General features: G+C 40.1%; 3 protein-coding genes across 10 annotated transcripts; 2 read left to right on the forward strand and 1 right to left on the reverse strand.

Moving 5' to 3' along the window:
- The first annotated feature begins 392 nt into the window (after positions 1-392).
- zgc:136493 (uncharacterized protein LOC692276 homolog) lies at positions 393-4583 on the forward strand. 5 transcript variants are annotated; one of them, XM_035182750.1, is made up of 7 exons: positions 393-600; positions 716-833; positions 1826-2204; positions 3026-3197; positions 3656-3834; positions 3921-4017; positions 4108-4583. In XM_035182750.1, exons 2-7 carry the CDS (start codon positions 717-719, stop codon positions 4262-4264), a joined length of 1101 nt encoding a protein of 366 aa, XP_035038641.1. In that variant the 5' UTR covers positions 393-600; position 716; the 3' UTR covers positions 4265-4583. The 5 variants fall into 5 exon arrangements, with proteins under 5 accessions (XP_035038641.1, XP_035038642.1, XP_035038643.1 ...); XM_035182751.1 differs by lacking the exons at positions 393-600; positions 716-833 and adding an exon at positions 1038-1108; XM_035182752.1 differs by lacking the exons at positions 393-600; positions 716-833 and adding an exon at positions 1044-1104.
- A 653-nt stretch (positions 4584-5236) lies between these two features.
- Positions 5237-8863, forward strand: psmg2 (proteasome (prosome, macropain) assembly chaperone 2). The gene is made up of 7 exons (XM_035182755.2): positions 5237-5436; positions 6230-6401; positions 6829-6887; positions 7161-7279; positions 7365-7544; positions 8092-8212; positions 8432-8863. Exons 1-7 carry the CDS (start codon positions 5380-5382, stop codon positions 8510-8512), a joined length of 789 nt encoding a protein of 262 aa, XP_035038646.1. The 5' UTR covers positions 5237-5379; the 3' UTR covers positions 8513-8863.
- Positions 8864-9701: 838 nt separating this feature from the next.
- On the reverse strand, positions 9702-20037 carry ptpn2b (protein tyrosine phosphatase non-receptor type 2b). 4 transcript variants are annotated; one of them, XR_004698759.2, is made up of 11 exons: positions 19806-20037; positions 19229-19319; positions 19029-19129; positions 17942-18040; positions 15944-16087; positions 15085-15294; positions 14813-14974; positions 13341-13549; positions 12961-13056; positions 12268-12419; positions 9702-10617 (listed from the first exon to the last, which is right to left on the reverse strand). XR_004698759.2 is itself a non-coding variant. In XM_047344144.1 (10 exons), the coding sequence occupies exons 1-10, from the start codon at positions 19860-19862 to the stop codon at positions 10596-10598; spliced, it is 1185 nt and encodes a 394-aa protein (XP_047200100.1). In that variant the 5' UTR covers positions 19863-20036; the 3' UTR covers positions 9702-10595. The 4 variants fall into 4 exon arrangements, 2 of the variants coding, with proteins under 2 accessions (XP_047200100.1, XP_035038640.1); XR_004698760.2 differs by having other exon boundaries at positions 15944-16081; positions 19806-20036; XM_047344144.1 differs by lacking the exon at positions 12268-12419 and having other exon boundaries at positions 15944-16081; positions 19806-20036.
- Between the last annotated feature and the right edge of the window lie 1049 nt (positions 20038-21086).

The following is a 21086-nucleotide window of genomic DNA, read 5'->3' on the forward strand; positions in this document are numbered from 1 at the left end:
AATGGCACACTGCTTTTTTTAAAGGTATTTGTCGGGAATCATGTGTTCCGTTGTTCCAAGCGTCCTGGAAAACTTGGAAGCTGCAGTTCTTCTGTAGATTCAGGCTGCCTCACTGTCTCTTCATGTAACCACAGGCTGACCTCTCCAGCAGTATCAACCCCCAGAAACTGATAACTCAGAGAAAACTTCCTTAATTCTCACAAAAACATAAATAAATTGATGACACGTTGCCGAGGATTAATGTGTGGTTGCTGGTGCAGCCATCACAAGGAAGCATAATTAAATTAACAAGACTGGGGAGAGTTGGTGAACCATATGTAGTCAGTGTCATGTACTGTCTCTTTATGGACAGTGGGGTGGTAACTGACCCTTGATCCAAGTCTCAGGGCTTCGCTTGGTGCACCAATCATTGCCTTGCAGCTCCGGCTGAACCCAGTTCACTTGTGTTTAATGAATTCTCAACCTCCTCTCTTTAAATCTTCATCTAAAGCTAAGGGTAGGTCACATTTGACCATAGAGCAGCTAAATGTCTTATTCTGCTCCCTCTTGATCCACAGTGTCGACTCCAGAGTCAAGAAGCAGCAGCAGGGCTGAGAGAAGGTGAGAACTATTACTACTCTCATTGAAATTACATTTCAGATGCTATGATCAAATCATCCCCTTGTTGTGTAACATATTAAAATAAATGGTAAAACATTGATATATTATCTTTCAGAATGAGAAGTCTCTGCTATATCCGGTGTGTGAGGAAACTGTTGGGCTCAACTCAAGCATTCCAGACTCTTAAAGGGACAAACCTGCACAGATCTGTAAATCGACTGCAACACACTAAGGTAAAGTTCAAATTGCACTGAACAGTTTGGCCATTAGATTCCATTAAATGTACTAATACTGGTACTCGTACCTTTTTCATTTAGCTCTGTTACTGTATTTCCTTTTGTCTGTCCTAACCTAAAGTCTTATTAATAGTATTATCATCATTGTTGTTACTTGTGTTTTTATTTTTCATGTCACTGTTCCCGCTGTTAGAAAGCTTTTATTTTGAAATCCTCCCCCTGAGTACTACTTCCTGGGTCAATCAGAGCGATATCAAAACACCAGCGCGTGAGTGAGTGTGGTCCGGTTCATTCATAAGTTCTGTGCGTCTTTACAAACCAGCTGATTTCTCTGTGAAGTGCGTCACCGGCTGTCATCAGTACGGTTAATCGATCAGTGTTTCACAGAACTGGTTCAACGGGTTCGGTTGTGGCTGTCACTCAGTGACGTGTCCTCATGAAGAGTAGATGATAAATACAAGAGAATAAGATACTGAATGTTTTACCTTGCAGGAGAAACTGTTATTTATTTTTTAAGTAAAACACAAAACCAGTGTATCTGGGGTTTTTGATCGGTTATTTCTTTTTTATTCCGACAACAATAATCTGCAGTAAAAGTACAAATTAAACGACAAACATGTACTCAAGTAAAAGTGAACTTTTCTATTTGGGTAAAAGTAAGAACTTGCTTTTAAATATATTTAAAGTAGTATAAGTAAAAGTACTGTGGACTAAACCCTTGTGGCTGCTTCCTTTCATCAGTGATTCTGCTGAATCTTACCTGCCGGCTTTGATTGGATCACTGGAACAATTCCCCTCTCCTTATTGATAACTTATCATTTCTAATAAACTGGAAATATCATTAAATGTAGAAAAAACAACAGGAACATGAAATGCAATATAAAAGTCCACTTAAGTAAAGTACAGATGCATGAAAAATGTAGTTAAGAACAGTAATGCAGTGGATTCAACATTCATTTCCAGCTTGTTTCTCTCTCCTCTTGCCACAGGTCATGGACGAGGAGAAACCGTGGGCTCTGATCTCAGAGGTGGGCGAGCAGGGTTATCTGGAAGAAGTCACCGATGTAATGAAACAGCACTTCCACATCGTCTGCCACAGAGACTTTTCACAGAACCCTCAGCTGTACGGTGATAAAATCCAGGCCATGTTCGTGTGGAACGCTCAACCTGCAGCTGAGCCTTCGCTGCTCACCGCTCTGCCATCGCTGAAGGTGGTCGCCAACGGAGGAGTGGGCATCGACCACCTGGATGTGCCGTACATCTCCAGCCTCGGGGTGAAGGTGACCAACACGCCCGGCGTCGTGAGCGATGCCACCGCTGACATGGCCATGGCTCTGCTGCTGGCATCGGCACGGAGGGTTGTTGAAGGTGAGGTCAAAGGTCGACTGGATGGTGATGCCTGATAGTTTTTAGAGCAACTCTTTTATACACAGAGCTAGGAGCTGTACAGGGACATAATTAAAAGAAATCAATTTCAAATCAGAAAGTATACTTTAAAGCAACTTTTCAGATAAAATAAGAGATTAAAAAGACTAGAATAAAAGAGGTACAAAGAAATAAAAAGGATAAATCGATTTAAAAATGCATTGAAGGAGAAAAATAATACAAATAAAGTAGGAAGTGTAAATGTTTTAAATAATTAAATAGAAAAAATACAGTGACCTGGTCAAGTAGTTTAGTAATCTTTTAAAAAACAGTTAGTTACACAGTTTTTACATAAGTGTGTTAAAAGTAAAAACATAAAACATGATGTATTTTTAATGTGCGGAGGGAAAAACACTTTGGTTTGTCTGTGGAAACATTTGAAGATGTATCTAATTAATGAGTTAATAAATGCATAATATTGGTCTTAAAGTTAAGACAGATGTGTTTAATGTATATACGACTTTTTTAGTGATCAATCAGGTTTGGTTAGTTACTCAATTCCAGAAAGATGTTAAAGACTAAAGCACAAACCTCCGCCAATGACTGATGACTATTTTGTCACCATATTCCATGTATCCGCCCATTTATCTGGTGCTGCTTCTTAATGTATTGTCTTCTTCTTTGGGTCGTTTCCCAACACAAACTTTCATGGAAATCGGTTTGGTTGTTTTTGAGTTATCCTGCTGACAGACGGAAAAACGACCATCAAAACACAACCTCCTCAGCAGAGGTGATTTTAAGGGTTTTGATCCTTTTCTTCTTAGGTCACCAAGCAGCCGTTGACCCCAAGACGAGCCATTTACCACTATGCTTGATGGGATTTGAAGTCACAGGGGCCACTCTGGGGATCATTGGAATGGGAGACATCGGATACAAAATAGCTCGGAGGAGCAAAGGATTTGACATGAAGATCTTGTATCACAACAGGAACAGAAGGTAAAGGTTTCAAGACGTTAATTTAGAGACATATTTGTTGAAAAAGAAAACTGAAGAAAAATAGACATAAGTGGAATAAACATAGGATGTGTACAGCAGCTAAATGTACATGAATTTAAATTGTCTCTAATGACGCTAAACTCAAGACCCAAACAGTCCCACTCAAGAATAAATCAAATTTCAATTCCTAAAATAAACTATTCACAATTGTGTTAAATTTGCATATTATTTTATATCAAGCACAACACATCTTGAAACTTCATCTGTTGTGAAGCCAGAAAATAAAGGTGTAAAAAATGTATAATGTTTTTAATGATAAAATGTCAAAATGCAATAATGCACCTAAAAGGGTTTGAAAACTTGTGGATATATTACTGCTGACACCAGATATTTAAAAAATCCTGTAAATATCAAGTCAAAAAGACTGTTAACAATCACCCTTATTTTTGTTTGTCCAGGAGCGTTGAGGATGAGCGAGCGGTGGGAGCGAGTTACCGTCAGAACATGGACGACCTGCTGAAGGAGTCGGACTTTGTGATGCTGGCGGTCAACCTGACCCCTGAGACCACCAGGCTGATCAGCCACAGAGAGATGTCCCTCATGAAACCCACGGCGACGCTGGTCAACATCAGCAGAGGTGAGGACGATGTTAAGAGACCGAAGACAAACCTATGTTAAGGATGTTTCATTATGTCTAACGTTGTTTTTTTGTGTCTCACTCAGGTCTGGTTGTGGACCAGGACGCTTTGGTGAAAGCTCTGCAGTGTGGGACAATTGGAGCTGCTGCGTTAGACGTGACTCATCCTGAACCTCTACCAAGGTCTCGTCTGTCTCAAAGAACCCACACACTCACATTAAACATACAAAACTGATGGTTTGGAAATGAACTGCTCTTCTTTCTCTGGTGCAGGGATCATCCTCTACTCACTCTTCCTAACGTGCTGATCACCCCACACGTCGGCACCAACACTTACGCCACAACCAGACGGATGGTGCAGACGATGGTAGAAAGCGCTGTGGCTGCAGTGACAGGACAACCCATCCCCAATGAAGTCAAGCCGACATGAAAGTACATCATTTGTCTGAGTGTAGAAGCACTGAATTGTTAGTATTAGTGTCTCAACCAAGAAAAAGTAATGAAAAGTTATTTAAGATTCAGACAACTTTATTGATCCCAAGGACAGCAATTCAACAACATCCAATATGATACGTGTCAACAAGCACAGGTCAACAAACAAACAGAGGTCGGTGAAGGACATCAAGATAAAGATTAAGGAGGTAAAATAAAAGACAATAATTAGATGATAAATAAAGTGTGTTAAATGCATTTATGTGTTAACTGTAACACAAAAAACATAATAAAGCTGCCTGAAATCTTGAACACAATCTGTCGTGTCAGATCCTCACTGTTATTGACTGTTAATACAAAGCTTTCATAATATTTACATTTGTATGCATTTCCCCTTCAGGGTGATTTTCTAAATTCAAATCAAAATCAGTGCACATTTTTATGCAGCAGATAAAATACTGTATTTTGCACAAGTTATTTATATTCTTTTGCAGATAATTTACATATGCACATGTCATGGTGATATTATAGATGTATTTACATAGGTGGATTGTTACAAAACATTTTATTAGTAGTATTTTTTTGTATTTATGTCCTTTTGGCTTTGTATGTATTTTTCAGGATTAAAAACCATGCTGTAAGACAGGTTGAAGATATATACAAGTTATAATGACTATTATTGTTATCCTTTTTTTCATTAAGATTGTGCTTCTTTCAGGAGAACACGTGAGTTGCACATCTTCACTGCGCAGTAAATCTTTGCGAAGTTGCGGTTTAACCGTGTATATCCCAGATTAAAATAAAAATAAAAACTAAATCTATGTCGAATATATTGACCACAAAAAACGTATTTACAGATAAACACCGATTGTGAATGGTCGTTTAACTCTTTATCGTATTTATTTCTACCAGTTGTTTTTTTAAATAAAAATATACATCAGGCATCTACAGAGGCTACCAAAACGGGCGAATCATCAGCAGTGGACGGGGATTGTGTCTCTAGAAGGACCTCAACACCAGGCATGAAAATAAAAGTGAATCCAGTCTGAAGAACTTCTAGTTTCAGTTAATTTATAAATCTCCGTGGCTCAGTTGGTTTCCCTGAACAGCGCCATGTTTATCTCCTCAGAAAACTCTCCTCCCTCCCTCAAAGATTTCACCCTCGTCATGGTGAGTCCGACATCCGGAAGAAAACACACAACATTTATCAAATCTGCGTTTTTAACAACTTGAGAACCAACTCAGTATTTCACTGGGAAAATGTCCTGTAGAGTGTCGTGTCTGTGTCTTTGTGTTACATTTGGACATATTTCTACTGTCCTACAGTTTGTCTCGTTTGTGCAAGTCATGTAACTTTTAATTTATGTCAACTAAGAAACACATTAGTCTCATTGAAGTTTTAAAAAGTATAATTCATTCGATTCAATTTCAAATAATAACACAATTGATTCATCCGTTGTTTATTTCCTCAGTTAATAAATGAATTGTTTGGTTTTCACAACGTCAGTAAATACTGAGGAATAGAAATCACAGTTAAGGGTTAAAATGCCGTCAATGAATGAGTATGTTGTATTTATGATGATGGTTAAATGAAATTAAAGTGATTGACGGTGAAAAAGAATATGAATACATTCACTTTTAAGGAGGAGCCATGTTTTAAAAGGAGCCCTAAGTGTTAATAATAATAATTCTAACCACCCTCGTTAGGATTGCAATTTATTTTTATTCATCATGAATTCGTCTGCTAATTATTTTCTCTGTGCATGTTTTAGTTGTTTAGTTTTTATAAATAAACAGTAAATAGTGAAAAACACCCATTACACTTACCTGGAGCTCAAGATGTCTTCATGTCGCTTGTTCTGTCCAGACCAACATTTTCTTTCCCTTTCCTGCCATTTAAGACAATAAAAGCAGCCACATCCTCACATGTTTTCAAAGCTGCTGTTGTTTGTTCTCCTTCCAGCCGGCGGTGGCTGTCGGCAACGTGGCTCAGCTGGCGGTGGACCTCATGGTGTCCACTCTCAACATGAAACGAGTGGGCTACATACACACGGACTGTCTGATCCCGATGGCCGGGAACAACCCGTACAGCACCTGCAGAGAGGACGCTGAGGAGCTGCACACCCCCGCAGAAGGTGGCGTCTTTAAGCCGTCACTATTTTGCTCCTCTCCATTGAGTCAATGTGCAAATTGAACCTGTGAAGTACACTTATTCATGTCCTGCTAATATAATTAATAACAATGACTTAAGTGTTTTGTGAACATCTGGTTAGCTATCTGCATAAACAGAAAAAAACAACAACACTGATCTATGTTCTAAGTTTTCAGAGAAAAGTAGCTCTTCCATCTTTTCACTTGATTTGGATTAAGCTGTTTCTTTTGTTGACAAGTGACGATTGCTTTTCATTCTCATTAAATTGTTGTCAAGGACTAGAATAAAAGACTGAATGATGTTTCTTTCACACGTAGATGAAACGGTGACACTTTGAATAAACTGTGAATCAGGTCATCAGCAATGTTATTTGTAGCCACAGAATTAATCTGACTTTCTCTCATCCACAGTTTATACGGCGCCAGAACTGAAGTTGGCGGTTCTTCAGATCAGAGCGCCAATCATTCAGGTGAAACCACAGTCTGTTGCATCAGCTGATTCTGTCAACCTGTTTTCAAAACATTATATTTTTATGATCCAAAGCATTTTGACGTGGAAGAAGGTGACATGAAGAATATCTTTTATTTCTTCTTTTTGTGTTTGACATCTACGTTTTTAATCGTATAAGCTATTTTTTAAGGTATGTTTTAATTTCTATGTATTATGGAGTGTGTGTTTCCATGAAGCCAGACTGAATTATATATTATTATATATGTAGCTCTAACCTTAATCTTAATTGCAGAAAAAATCCAAAAAGTTCCGTCAGCTGATCGTGTCTTGGATCAAAACCAGCGGCTTCTCCCGGACTGTGATTCTGTCCAGCAGCCACGCCTACCAAAGAGACGACCAACAGATGAAAGGGTAATAATAATAATAATATTCTTCACGTCATTTCTTTCCCTTTACATCTCAAGTCTAACAGAAATTGTATTTGCGTGCGTTGCAGCACTCCTCTGAGGTACCTGGTCACTCCCTCGCTGCTGAAGGTGAGTGCAGACGCCTTGAAGGAGTTGGGCTGGAGGGAAATGGAGCAGTTGCCGGCGTTCCCTGGACTGACGGACGCCAACGCAGAGTCGCGCCTCAGCATCCCTGGAGGAGGCATCACCAAAGGACTCTACACAGACAGGTAGAGTTAAAGAGCTGCATCAGCCGGCTGGTTAAATTCATACAGACCTCAAATCATGGTTGTACATGAATGAAATGGTTCCAGTCAAATTGTAATTTTTCTATGCCTACGTTAAAAATACAGCTGTAACTGATGTTTGTCTATTCAACATGAAACATGGTTCTATATAATTAACCAATTACAGCAACTGAACATGTGGGTTGAGCTGGTTATGTAGTATTCTGGTGTAATACATAAACTCATATTTACAAAAACTGGAGCCATAATTAAAGGAATCAAACAATCCAATGCGTCAGGATCATTTTTCTTTAACGCCATGTCACACAATATTGTTGGTATCTTTTCACCACAAAAACTTTGAAGAGCTATATTACAGATGCCTATACATTTCCAGCTGGTTATGGATGTTTCCTGTATTTAATTCAACATTCTTAAATTACTTATTTAGAAAGAATTAAATAACTGAAAGGATATGTTGTGCTTATAGGTTTTTATCTATATTTATCTGACCGTGTGTGTGTGTGTGTGTGTTGGATGTTGTGTTTAGTTGTGTGGAGGATCTTCCACTGGCTGTGATCCTGCTCTTCTGCTCAGAGGGCGACAACATTCCAGACGCTTTCACCCTAGTCAACCACCTCAATGACTGGCTCCACCTGCTGGACAACCCTGTAAGTGACACATTGGCGCAAACGAGACGTTTCATACTGCAGTGTTTATTGTTCCAATAATCCACAGTGCAATAGGAAAACTAACCTGAAGAGACTTGAAATTTGACTAAGAAAAGTATTATATCACAGTTATGTCAAAGCAAAAATGTCTATTGACTATATTTAACAACTTTAAGATTAAAAATATCTAATCATTGGTTTGTCTCCATCCTGTTTCAGAGCCAAGAGCCCAACAAATGGAAGATCCCACCGTCCTGGAGTCTTCTTTTTGGCAGCGGCATCCCTCCTGCAATGTTCTAATGCACGCTTGTTTATTTTGCTTATAATAATCCTACAGCAACAACATGTTTGCATTTTAGAAATCTGCTTATTGAAAGGTTTTTGTGTCTGATAATACCGGACGCTGTCTGCTAAAAAAAATAATGAATTATTTTGAGTTCCCTGGTCTGAACAAATAACCCCATATTAAATTACACACTTATCAGTTTCCTTTAATTGAATCATATTCCTTAGATGTACAAATATTACATTATGTACAGGGTTTGACCCAGATGTGCACTTGTGGAATACTGTAAAAATGCAGTGTGGAATACTGTAAAAATGCAGTATTTGAATGTTTTTATTTCCCCCAATAAAAGATTTTTACATGAATCCAGTTTGAATGCTTTCACAAAGATAAAAGACTTTGTTTGTATTACGGTCACTGGACCTCGCCTCCACCTACTTAACCGAAAGTGGCTGGCCAGATGCCACGTTTTATTCCGAGCAGTCCCACCTCTCTGTAATTTGATTCCTCTCTACAACATGTTTTCACATCTTACATCGTGGTGACAGAAAATTAGAAGTGAGTCATACTTTGACCCTGTGCTGCTGTTCTGCCAAGTGTGTGGTTTTCCTGCTGTGTGAGAGAAATGTCCTGTCAGCTTTAATGAGGAACCATAAAATGAAAGTTTGGCTCAGAAAAGGAGAACTCCATCATCTCGTCCTAAATTCATCAGTAGCTTTAATACTTTTATTTACTTAGATAACTAAACCTCACTTGTCTTTAGTAAATTAAAAATCCCCTTTGGAGCTCATTGACATTGCTTAACTAAATATGGGGAACCTACTATGCCTCAAAGGCTGGTGAAATAAATGTGTATAAATATAGCACATTTATATAAACACTTAGTAATGCTGTACAAAAACCTAAGTGTAATCTTAAAATTGCAATCTGGGTGCGTGCCGGACTATTTCTTAGCAGAGAGCAGAAACCAACTTAATCAACTTAACTCTCACAACTAAATGACAAACCCAACCTGAACCTTAAGAACCAAGTTCCCTTCAAAAGCCCTTTGAAGGGAAGTCAGAAAATGAAGACTTTCGCCAAAACGTCCTTGTTCAAATAATTGCTGCTGTAATTTACATCCTCCTTTGATGATGAAAGTCTGAGCAGCTGCTTAACACAACATAAGATGCAGATTTGTGTTAAAGAAACAGTGAAACACAGTTTGTTACGTAAACTAGATGATACCAGTTGTATTTATTTTAGATTACTCTAAGAGAGAGAAAAGCTTAAGACAAATTCATTTAAAAAGGAGAACGAGTCATCAAATCATCCTTCTACTGTATTCAAATCTGTGACATCGTGTGCCTTTTTGTTTTTTTACAAGCAACAAAATAAGTCTTTTTTTACACACATCTTTTAAAAAGAACACTATGTACATCGTGAAAACATTACATGCCACTGAATTTCTCATATGGGAGGAGGCGGCAGAGCTTGTCGTTTGACCGACCCCCATCACTGTGAAAAACTTCAAGTAATCTCTTATAAAAAATAGAACATTTATCATTTTTGTCTCTGAAAAAGGTTTTTCTAAAAATACACATATGAACACCATTACGAATTGGCAATGCATAGCCACTGCTATTGTCTGTCCTAATGTTGTCATTGCAAAGAAGCTTAAGATAGCGAGAGACAAAGCTGTAAATAAAAATATTAAAGCAAAAATAATGTTTTCCTGACTCCGGGAGCCGCGTGGGCGGCGGTTGAGGCGTGGGCTGCGAGGGGGGCTGGTGTGTTTGTCTTTTTTGAATGTGCGCTCTTCAAAGAATGTTAAAGTGTCGGCTGTAAACAGTTCAGAGAGGAGGAGGAGTAGTTATGGGAAAGCTGTGAGGAGGATGTGGGAGTGACATGTTGAATAATGCTGTTGGGCTGACACACGAAAGGAAGCGATGGAGAAAAAAAAGAGAGGAGAGCTGGCTTTTGAGGTGGAGATGAGGAAGAGTGGTTTGGAGTCGAGGAAGAGGAGGACAGAGCTCCTTCAGAGGAGGGAGCTGGAGTTCCCTGCCGATGGTGGCTTTGCTGCCAGAGCTGTAGTCGCGTTGCCACAGGTGGAGGTGGTTAGCAGTCGCTGGTTTTCGCCCTGTCACAAGACACAGAATATTTCAAGAGGTTGAACTAGAGACTCTTTTCTACCGAAAGTGTGAGTAAAGCACAAGAGTGATCAAAGCAACTTGTGCCACAAAAAATCAAGTTAGCGTCAGGGGTAAAAACTTTAACCACAGGGAGTGTGAATCTAAAGGGGGGTGGGGGGGTCAGCTGATAGCAGGGGTGGTGGCAAAATCCAGCGTCTTAGATAACTTTGTCCAAATCATTAGATTGATTATCAGTGCAGCAAAAGCAGCCATTGTGTTTAAAAAGCAACATGTCACACTGTTCAGACGTTTTCAGCTGTAAATTTAACCTTTAAAAACATTTCTCTTTATAAATCGTGCAAATAATTAGGTTTTTATTATCTGTAAGCTAAACTAGGACTTGTCTAAGGGTGATGTGGAAGAGTTGGTGGAGCTAGAACATTAAAACTACCCTGTCAAGAACTTTCAGACTAGTTCAAGTCAAATATGAAGCAAATATTCCCTTTTCTTCTGTTTCACATCTTTGTAAATAGAGTATCTTGCGTGAATTGATCCGTGTATGAGTTCTGGGAACTTAAGATGAGCACTGCCGTCTTTAAATGAGCAGATAATTAAAGGTTGTAAAAGTTGTAGCCCTAAATATCTAACATGATCAATTACAACAGGCATCAACATAAAGTTTCAATTGTTCAACAGGTCCTTCAGCATATTTAACATCAACAAAACCCATTATAGACCTGACTATAAATCTCCTGGTGACAATCAAACACCAACATTTAAATTCAAACTTCCGCACCGCCACGCGATGACCTCACAACAAAGTTAGAGGTACCAGGAAAAAACAAAACAGGAACATGCAACAAACCTTCAACAGCTCCAGTTCATTTGATACGATGGACTGACAGCATCAACCAGGACAAGGATTTACTCTTAAATGTTTTTTAAAGGAGACGTATGATGCTCGTTCAGCTTTTTCTAGTGTTTTATAGAAGTTTTTGGAGCTCGTAAAAGGTCTGAAAAGTTAAAGTCTGTGGAAAACACAGATTGTGAAAGGCCTCATCAGTGATCCGGCCGATTCGATAACAAAGCCAAGAGAAGCGAGAGAGGAGGCCGCCATTTCTTACATGACTCTGAACATGAGCATAATATATCTCCTTTAAGGACTTAACTTAATACAGTTGTCAAGGGATCCTCAGCAATTCTACAGTTGTGTCTTATCCACCTTACTGGCCAACAAAATAGTGGTAGTTTCATGTTCAAAGCAGTGGCTGTTGATTGTAAACGTGTTTTGTGCTCGCTCACTCAATAACATTCAGTTAGAAATGTGCCACCAAATCCGACTTTACTGTTTGATGCACTGTGAAAATTAGCATCTTATATTATTCCAGGTGAACCAGATATTTTAGAGCTTCAACAACCATTAAAACCACGAGTGTACATACACATACATACACACACACACACACACACACACACACACACACACACACACACGCCACACACACCATGCTAGAGTGCAGCCAAAATCAACACACCTCCAAACCGCAGGAGCCAAGCGATCACAAAGAGAAGAACAAAACCCCAAGAGAAAAACACAACAGACAGTACACACAGGCGCACACAGGCGCACACACGCGCACACACACACCTCAACGTACAAGAGTGGGAGTTCTTTTTAAAAGTTGTGGGCAAACTTCCTCCTCTAAATGTGCTCCTCGTGGTTGTTGTTGCTGTCTCAGAAGGGGGTAAAGATACGCTGCCCCCCGCTGGACAGGCCTGCTCTTGTCATGTGCAGCAAATGCAGCCCAAACTGTCCGAGAAGAACCACAACAGCAGAGTGAGACCTCGTCAGAAACGGTGCAGCTTTGGCTGTATTACTGGAACAATACTGACATGTCACACAACAAAGGGAAGGTTTCTGAGAAGTGACATAGTGAGCAGGTTTTTTTTTTTTTGTGGAGGTGCAGTCAGCGAAAGAAGTGCTTCCTCAGGTCTAACTTTCTCCTGCCTTTATGAGAACATTAGTGCAAGTGGCAGAATGCTAAACTAGTGGCTTCACTCTTAGTGAAAGAGAGAATTAGAAATAAAATGAAGCCTCAGTTCTGCTACTAGCATGATGAGTCATGCTCTGGAAAGTCTGGATTCCCTCTGTGAGGTTAAAAGACATGAGGCTGGAAATTGACTCATGTCTTTTATGCATCGACATTGAGAGAGTTGTGGAAGACACTTGTCTGACAACAAAAGAAGTAGTGTAATGGTGAATGACAAATCCTCCTGGAATACAATAACAACATGATACCTGGTTCACGAAAAACAATAGGAGGTGGCTTGGATCCAGAGGATGTAATCACCTTTTTCTCTTCTTCTCTGACTCATTTGTCCTGGGCTTGCTTTGGGATGTCTTGGCCGTTCCTGATTTAGAGATACTGTCTTCTCTGCGTCGCTTGCTGCAAAACAATACAAGGGAAATGGGTGAAACAACTCTGTCCAGCAACATTATGACATCAAGAGGAAATGCGATGCCCTCCAGGCACCTGTAGGTAGAGAGAACACAGACGTTATATTGAAAGACGGAAATATTGGTTGAAAAGAGCTGCACTCTGGATCCGATTATGATCACAAATTCAAAGCAAATATATAAAAACTAAAAACTAACTAATGTCCTGAAATAAAATGGCTTTGGCTGATTACAATCAGTGCATCATCCACAAACTGTGCTGAGTGTACTGACTGTGTTGTGCTGCCGTCCAGCTCCTGTTCCTTGCAGGGGGACTGTGCAGGTACTTTGGCGTCCTGCCTGTAGTCTTCTCCTTCCTCCAGCTGACCCCCTCGTTGGCTGCCGTTGAGTCGCTCCGTCGGACATTTGGCCTGAGGCTGAGCGGAGAGCCGAGACTCTGACGACGGCTCCTGGTCTTCTCTGGACAACTCACGCCATCGGTTCTACATGGGGACAAGGACATTAAACAGGGAAGAGAGTCAAGTTTTACTACTGATGCAATAAATAAACACATAAGAATTTCAGAGGGATCCATCAAAGACTTTTATATTGCTTTGGATAATTGCATCAAATCAGGCCACCAGATCTTTATTGACACTGATTAAACCAGCCTACAGTTGGTTGATTTGTTTATAACAAGATTTGGGGAAATTCCTGTGTGATAACGTTTATTTGCCTTATTCTGCAAGATCGAGAAGGTCACATGCTAACAACACTGGAGCTTGAGAAACAGAAATCACTGCTAAGTCAATTCAGGACATTGACTCGTACAAAACACTGTGATCTGATACTTCCTTATTGACTTCTAACATTCTTGACTAAAGTCAAAGTCAAAAATTATTATCCCATGAAGAGAGGCTTAAAAGGAAGGAAGGCACTGGCAGAGAAAAAGAGAATATGAAAGAATCCCATTGACACATTGTCAGTCTGTGTTTAGATCAGGATAAAGACCTTGTAATATATATGAAAGAAAATTACTATACTTTATAAAGACTAGTGGGTGAAACAAAATGGAGCCAAAGGGGTTAAAAACATGACAGTAGCATCAAATTTCCTGGAAGCACATGTAAAACGTGTCTTTCTCTTCCTGTCTTCATCTTACAGGAAATAGTTGAGGGCAGTGACATAAGGCAAAGATGTAAACACGAGGCTGTGGACAGAGGGTATTTTTCCATTCAATATAACACAAGACATATTTTTGGGACTTGAACCCCAGGGCAATAATTGGTTCTTTGCCTTTGATGCAGGAGGGTTTCAAGTTAAATTTAAGAACTTTTAAAAACTTTAGAAGACTGTAATGAATGAAAATGAAGACCTATGTCAATTACAAGAAATATGAGGGTATATTGAGGAAACTTAATGTAGGGTCTGGTCATCAGTATGAATGTGTCCTCTACTTCCTGTGAGTGAATTAATATAGTGAATCAAATGATCAACTGATTTAAATACCATGCAGCATAATCTTTCTTCTGTAAATCAACCTCAAGCATACAGGTTAAACAGAAACTCCATGTGATACAATCTCTTTTGTCAAAGGGGCATCCTGCTGTTTGGACATTTAAAAGCGGTCCCTGTCACGCACTGCCCTTAAGCTCTATGTCTCCCATAAACAAGGTCTTTGCATCTGTAGTTTCTTCAGGTGCTTGACATGACAAAGTACTTGTATGATTGGTTATATTCTGTGTTGGCGTGTGTGGTGTGGGTACCTGTACGGAGGAGTCTCCCATAATGTATTTGGATCCCTCAAGCACGGCCATGTAGGAGAAGCGTAGCTGGTCAGGGGTCTGGATCAGGCCCATGCGGTACTTCCTCATGTCCAACAGGATGCTTTTGATGTCCACTGATGACGAGTCTTTCCTCTTGTCCATCTGCAGAGGACAGCGGTTAAATTTGACTCAGCCAAACAAGATAAATTCTTAATCTCGAAACATCTGGTGACTCATTTGTTTCAAAGGGAAACTCCGGAGACAAGGCTTACCAGGACCAGAGATGTGTCCACTAATGAAAACGTCCCTGAGCGTCCGATTCCGGCGCTGCAGTGCACCACAGCCGGCCCGTGGTCGGCACCTAGCGCTCTTGACTCCCGCACCTTGAAAAGGAAGTTTAGGAAGGACGCCGGGGATTCTGGGACACCGAAATCCGGCCATGTGGTGTAATGAAAGTGGTAGATCTCTCTCTTCTCCCCTGTCTGTGAAAGGCAAAAAAACAGAGGCTATATTAGTAGGTAGAAAACTAAAAAAAACTTATGTATTTGCAGTGAGACTCTCAAGACTGGTTTTATCAGTACTGGCTGAGGTCAATGAAAATTATTTTAGAAATGTTTTGACAGTTGAATAAACGTTTACGACAGTTTCACTTTCAATTCATGCAATAAAACAGGCTCTAAAAACTTGACACATCAAAACAGCAAATTGGGACAAGTGAACTTCATTCTTGTTTTTCCTTGTGATCATTCAGGCATTATTTTAGGTAAGGTTTTATATTTTGTATGATTAAAGTAATCATTTACATTTTTTAAAACCAGGATAAAAAAAGAAAAAAGCATTTTTGCACAATGTTGTTCATGTTGAGAAATCTGCTCTGCCGCATTATCTGCATCTCATTTGCATTTTCTCACCACCTCCACAACTTTAGCGTGCAAGATAGTGAAACTCGAGTAAGTATTTGTTGAATCTTTCTGAAAGTCAGGGCAAACAAGGATGATTTCAGGTCTAACAAGCCTCAGAAAACACAGGTTTGTGTGAAGCGTCTTGGTGAGACACTCCTGAAGCATTTCAGTTCTCCTTTGCCACCATTTACTGGAAGTTCCCCTCATGCTAAACAATCCTCTGGCCTACATTAATATTCTGCAGCTCCAACACTCTGGTGGTGTAGTAAGACTTGGTATCCTCTGACAACAGCGTGACCACGAAGCGCGTGTCTCTGAAGGCCATCTCCCTCTCCTCAGATGTGGGCCAGTACTGAGCACACTTTTCCTGTGACAGGAGAAGAAAACAGAAAAAAGACAATAAAAACCACCTGATACGTGCTTTTCACAGACATATCGGTATTTGCTTATATATTTGCATATATGCAAGCTTATATTTTACAGAATAACCAAGGCAGAAACACATATTAATGATTTTTTAAAACCTAATCATTGTTATTCTTTTCGTTACATAAAGAAGCACTTAAGCTGGATTTCTTGAAAGAAAGACACTATATAAATTAATTTGATTAGTTATTGTTATTATCATTAATAGTAGAAGAAGAAGTAACAATCGAGTCTAGCTTTGACAAAGTTAAGATTCAAAAAGCCAAAATGAATTCCAAAACAATTCCTCATTCTGTAGTACAACAAAAGTACCATTAATCTAACTTAAAATGTTCAGGTTGCAGAAAGTAATCTGTGAATATTGTGCTAAAAACAAATACTGTGACAGATACTTTATGTATTCCAGCAACCAACACCTCACCATTCAGTGTTTTTCAAATAAACAGAACATGAGCAGAGGGTGAGTTGATGATGGTAAGTCTATTATGCAAGCTCCCATCTACAGGATTGGAGAGCTGGCCTACATAAAAGATCCTTGTGAGGTTAATGACATCAGTGGAGTAGGTGCTCTATCTTTCTTATTTCCAAGAAAACACAGTCAGAGAATCTGATTACGCAGCAAGACCCACTCCAGCTGCTTTACTAAGAGTTCTCAGCTGCTCTGGTCATTTCGCACAGCAGCGCATTGATTCACCCAATCCTCTTTGCCCTGCTCTCTCTCTCACTCTCACACTCACACACACACACACACACACACACACACCACACACACACACACACACACACACACACACACACACACACACACACACACACACACACACACACACACACACACACACACACACACACACACACACACACACACGTTGAGAACAGACCTGTCGGCCACAGTCAGACTGGCTAAAAACAACATCACATTTGGTCTTTGCACGCAGCTCTGTCGTACGTGTTTATTTGCATACAGTGCGGGGAAGTGAGATCAGATGTCAAGCGGTCATTCAAGTCACATGTAGAGACGCGTTCTGATGCCAGGTGTGAACTGACGAACTTAGCGCCGTCCACATGTGATCGGATTACCCCGAGATGGACGTTAACGCAGGCCTGAACAGGTCATCACATCACACGATCGTTTGAGTAAAGCTGGGGTCAGATGACTGGAATTTCGGGCTGATTTAACCTCGTGAATCAAGAGGAGAAATCGGTTCTCGAGCCTTGACCAATACTGATGTTTGGCCGAGATCATATGACTGTTTTCATTCTTAAACCTCCCGAAACACAATCAGAATCATTGTACTTTCTGAACAAATCAACAACAGCCAATGAGAGACAGCGAGACCAGAGCAGCTGATAATGACCATTTTCTCATCCAGACTCCTTCAGCCTTCTGCTTTTATTTATTAACATTAGAGAAAGTTGTTAGGCTTTTAAAACTCCTGTGGCCTGACCCCAGCATTAAAGGAGTTAAAAGGTTGGAACTCATCCCTCTTCCTCATTCTGTGAACCTGCAGTAAAAACACTGAAATCAGTAATCCTGCTGACAGGACAGGGAAGCTCTGAAATAAACCTTTCAAGCAAAAATCAAGGTAATATTTTGAAACAGCTGCATTAATAATTTAAAAGTCATCAGGCAGCAAACTCTGACAAAGAGCCATGACTGTATGAGCATGAATGATAGGTGTGCGATGATTGCTTGGGTCTAATTAGCATTTCTGCAGTCTCTGTGTGTGGGTGTGTGCACGCAAGACAAATGCCAGATGTCAAAGCAGACAATAAACTGTGTGTTTTATTTTGAACTTACTGAGCCTTTCTCTATGACCCTGTTGAGCATGATGATCGCCTTCGACTTCTGCTCCCAGATCATGAGCCAAAAATGGCCACAAGTGTTTCTGAGTGGGCCCTGTGGACAACACACATACAAATTTAACAGTCACATGGCGACGGTCAGACATGATAAGAGTGAGCCAAGAGGCCTTGACAGTATAAAATGGTGACAGTATAAAAACAGTGTCATTAAACAAGTATTGCTGGTATGTCTGGTAAGTTCAGTAGTGCAGACTGAAAAGTGTAAACAATCAAAACTTCGTGAAAGTTATTCGAGGAAATGTTTGCGATTACTCGGGTTATGAATGCGTCAAAAAAATGTAAACTCCATTGTCTCAAACTTTGCAACTTCTTTACTTTTAGTGTATGAGACTATGAAGTTTAAAGTAGTAAATAATCATAAAAATGAAAAAGAGCAGAGGTAGTAACAAGTACGGTTTGAGAGATTCAAGGACACAGCATCAGAAGAATCACTTATCCACCAGCTCTATATGACCACATACACAACTTGCCAAAACTAAGCACACTCTCCATCCTTATACATCAACTTTTTTGGTAACAAATTGATTTCTTAGTCACCACATAATAGATCTGCATGGATGATTGTTCCCTCTGCCAAGGAGGTTTGGTTTCCACCCTTTCACCCTTCACTCTTACGAAGAACATGTCTGTTTCTTCGTAAGCAGGATTACTCAAAAACTCCTAAACAGATTTCCACCCAACTTGGGGGGGGGGGGCCTAAATTTTAGCATGGATGTGGATTAGTTGAAAGGAGGATCACTTAAGAGGAGGATCCATGATTTTCTTATCACTTTCTTTAACATGGGGGCATTTTTGAACATTTTTTCCAGGTATGAGCAGATACATGTAGTTAAGAGTATAATATATGTTACATTGGTTTTCATGTCAAATAAATAATTTAGATCATCAGACCACTTCTCTATTCTGGTTTTAAATACCTCCTATAAGAAGCAGACAGCCCTGTGTAGGACTGTTCCGCCTTGGTAGGAGGTATGTGCTCTACTTTGTGCTATTCTGGTTATTCCTTAATAAAAAAGTCGTGCCTGGGTCAATATGTAACTTCTCTGGGCCTCCTCCATCAGCACCAGGCTTGCGTTGATGTAGTCATTCTCCGTGTTCTCCAGCTTCACCCGACTGTGATCGACTGCAGGCGGGCGAGAGAGAGGGGACATTTTATTTGAGGAACAGTTGGAAATTGATGTGTGAGTAAACAGTTGGACCTGTCACACAGATGTTTACCCACATGGACTGACATCTCTGTATCTGTTGCGGTTGCGATTCTCTGGATACTTCGCCACCTTGTAGGAGCACTCGTGGGACTGATTCCTGATTTCCTGCAGAAAGGAAACAGGGTGTTTTAGAAGCGTGGAAATCCTCATTGACTTTTCTGTCAGGGGGCTCAACTGCACAGTCACACTGCAATCCCTACGCGAACGATGATAGTTTGATAGTGAAGTGACACAGCTCAGCCTCAGATCTGAACATCGTAACCTTTTAACGTTAAGATCCCGCTGAAGAGAATTAACGGTTTGAATCAATCACAACAGCCAAAAAAGTGAAAAGCAAAAATAAAGCAGCTGATCAGAAACAACCAACCAAATGCTCAACGTTAACGACACGGTCGCGTTTACGTTGTCATGTGTAGCAGCAACTTAGAAACATCTCAAACAGACATAAAACACTCACTTAAATAAAAACATCGCCGGTTAACACGCTACATGACAGTTATCGGAGCTAGCCAAAGTGTTAGCTTGCTATATTAACTGCGCGCTCCAGATACCGACTGTTAGCTTTCGTGCTAGCTATGCTAACAGACTTACTAAGTAGAGTTTCTGCCACCGGCCCTCGGAGTCTATGTCCTCGAACTCCTGGTCCATGTTCGCAGCGGGGCTGTCGGTGTTTTCCACGCGGGGTTGGTGTAGTTATCTGTCCGGCTCTCTACCTCATTACTTTCCCGCAGCGCTCCGGAGCTTTTTAGGGTCGAGGAGGCGACGCTTCCCTCTGTTAGCGACCTAAACGGCGACCGAGCAGGCCACGTGTGCGCATGCGCGAAGCCAGGTCCCCTCGGCGGCTGTCAGAGAGCGAAACAAAGATTTTCAACGAGCGACGCGATGAGTCACAGTCCGTGTGAGGAGAAATGAAAGAGTTCTTCTGTGTGAATGGATCGGTTTGTATTCTGACGTATTTGTTCTGATGCTAATGTTTAGTATGTGTCCAGTAATGCAATGCATGCACACATAATGCGTCCCGCTACTCCTCCCGCAGTTTTTGTTTGTCACCTTTGTTCTTTAATAATACTAATAATAAAGAACAAAGGTGACATTTTCTCCTTTGCAACTGTCTAAGTCGACATCAAAGATTCCTATGATCTCTGACCACTGACACTGTCACTCGCTCCTTTGAAGAAGGCTCCCAGCTTTCCGCTGTTTTTCGCAATTTACGAGCGAGTCTTAGAAGGTATTTTTTGTAATAATAATTTATTACACAAAGTTATTCTTAAAATAACAAACTAACCACTTTTTAGCTCCCGGTTCAAATGAATATTATTATTTTGCTTATGAATGTCAGAAAATCTTTTTAAATATCTAACTTACCACTTTTCACCTTCTATTGTATCATAATTTGAAGGCGAGTTTGAGACCAATGGAAAATCAGTTCTCCAAAAGTTCATCATGAACAAATCCTTGATAAACTTCCACGTAATTTGATTATTATAATAAAAAATTGATATTCAATTTAAATTGAATTGAAATATTATTGAATCCAGTCATTTCACAGAGCACATTCTGAAGATTTTGCACATTTTCAAGTTCTTCTTAGTGTTAAGAAATCTGTTGTGTATGTCCCTTTATGTATGAGGAAGTACCATGCAATGACCACAACGTGGCAGTGTATCAACCAGTAGATATACAATGGTCAAGTCAGCAGTTGCTCTCAGGAGGAAATATTCCGATTGAGTTTAACAAATTAAAGCACAATTTTGATGGCACTCTGATGGAGCACAATTGTTCAGACTCGGCCCTACGGGACTGCTTCAGCACTACGGCCATAAGGATTTTTAACTCCCCAAATCTGGCATAAAAACTCTGCACCTTACCATA

This window comes from Hippoglossus stenolepis, chromosome 17 (assembly GCF_022539355.2).
Source record: "Hippoglossus stenolepis isolate QCI-W04-F060 chromosome 17, HSTE1.2, whole genome shotgun sequence".
Taxonomy (NCBI): domain Eukaryota; kingdom Metazoa; phylum Chordata; class Actinopteri; order Pleuronectiformes; family Pleuronectidae; genus Hippoglossus; species Hippoglossus stenolepis.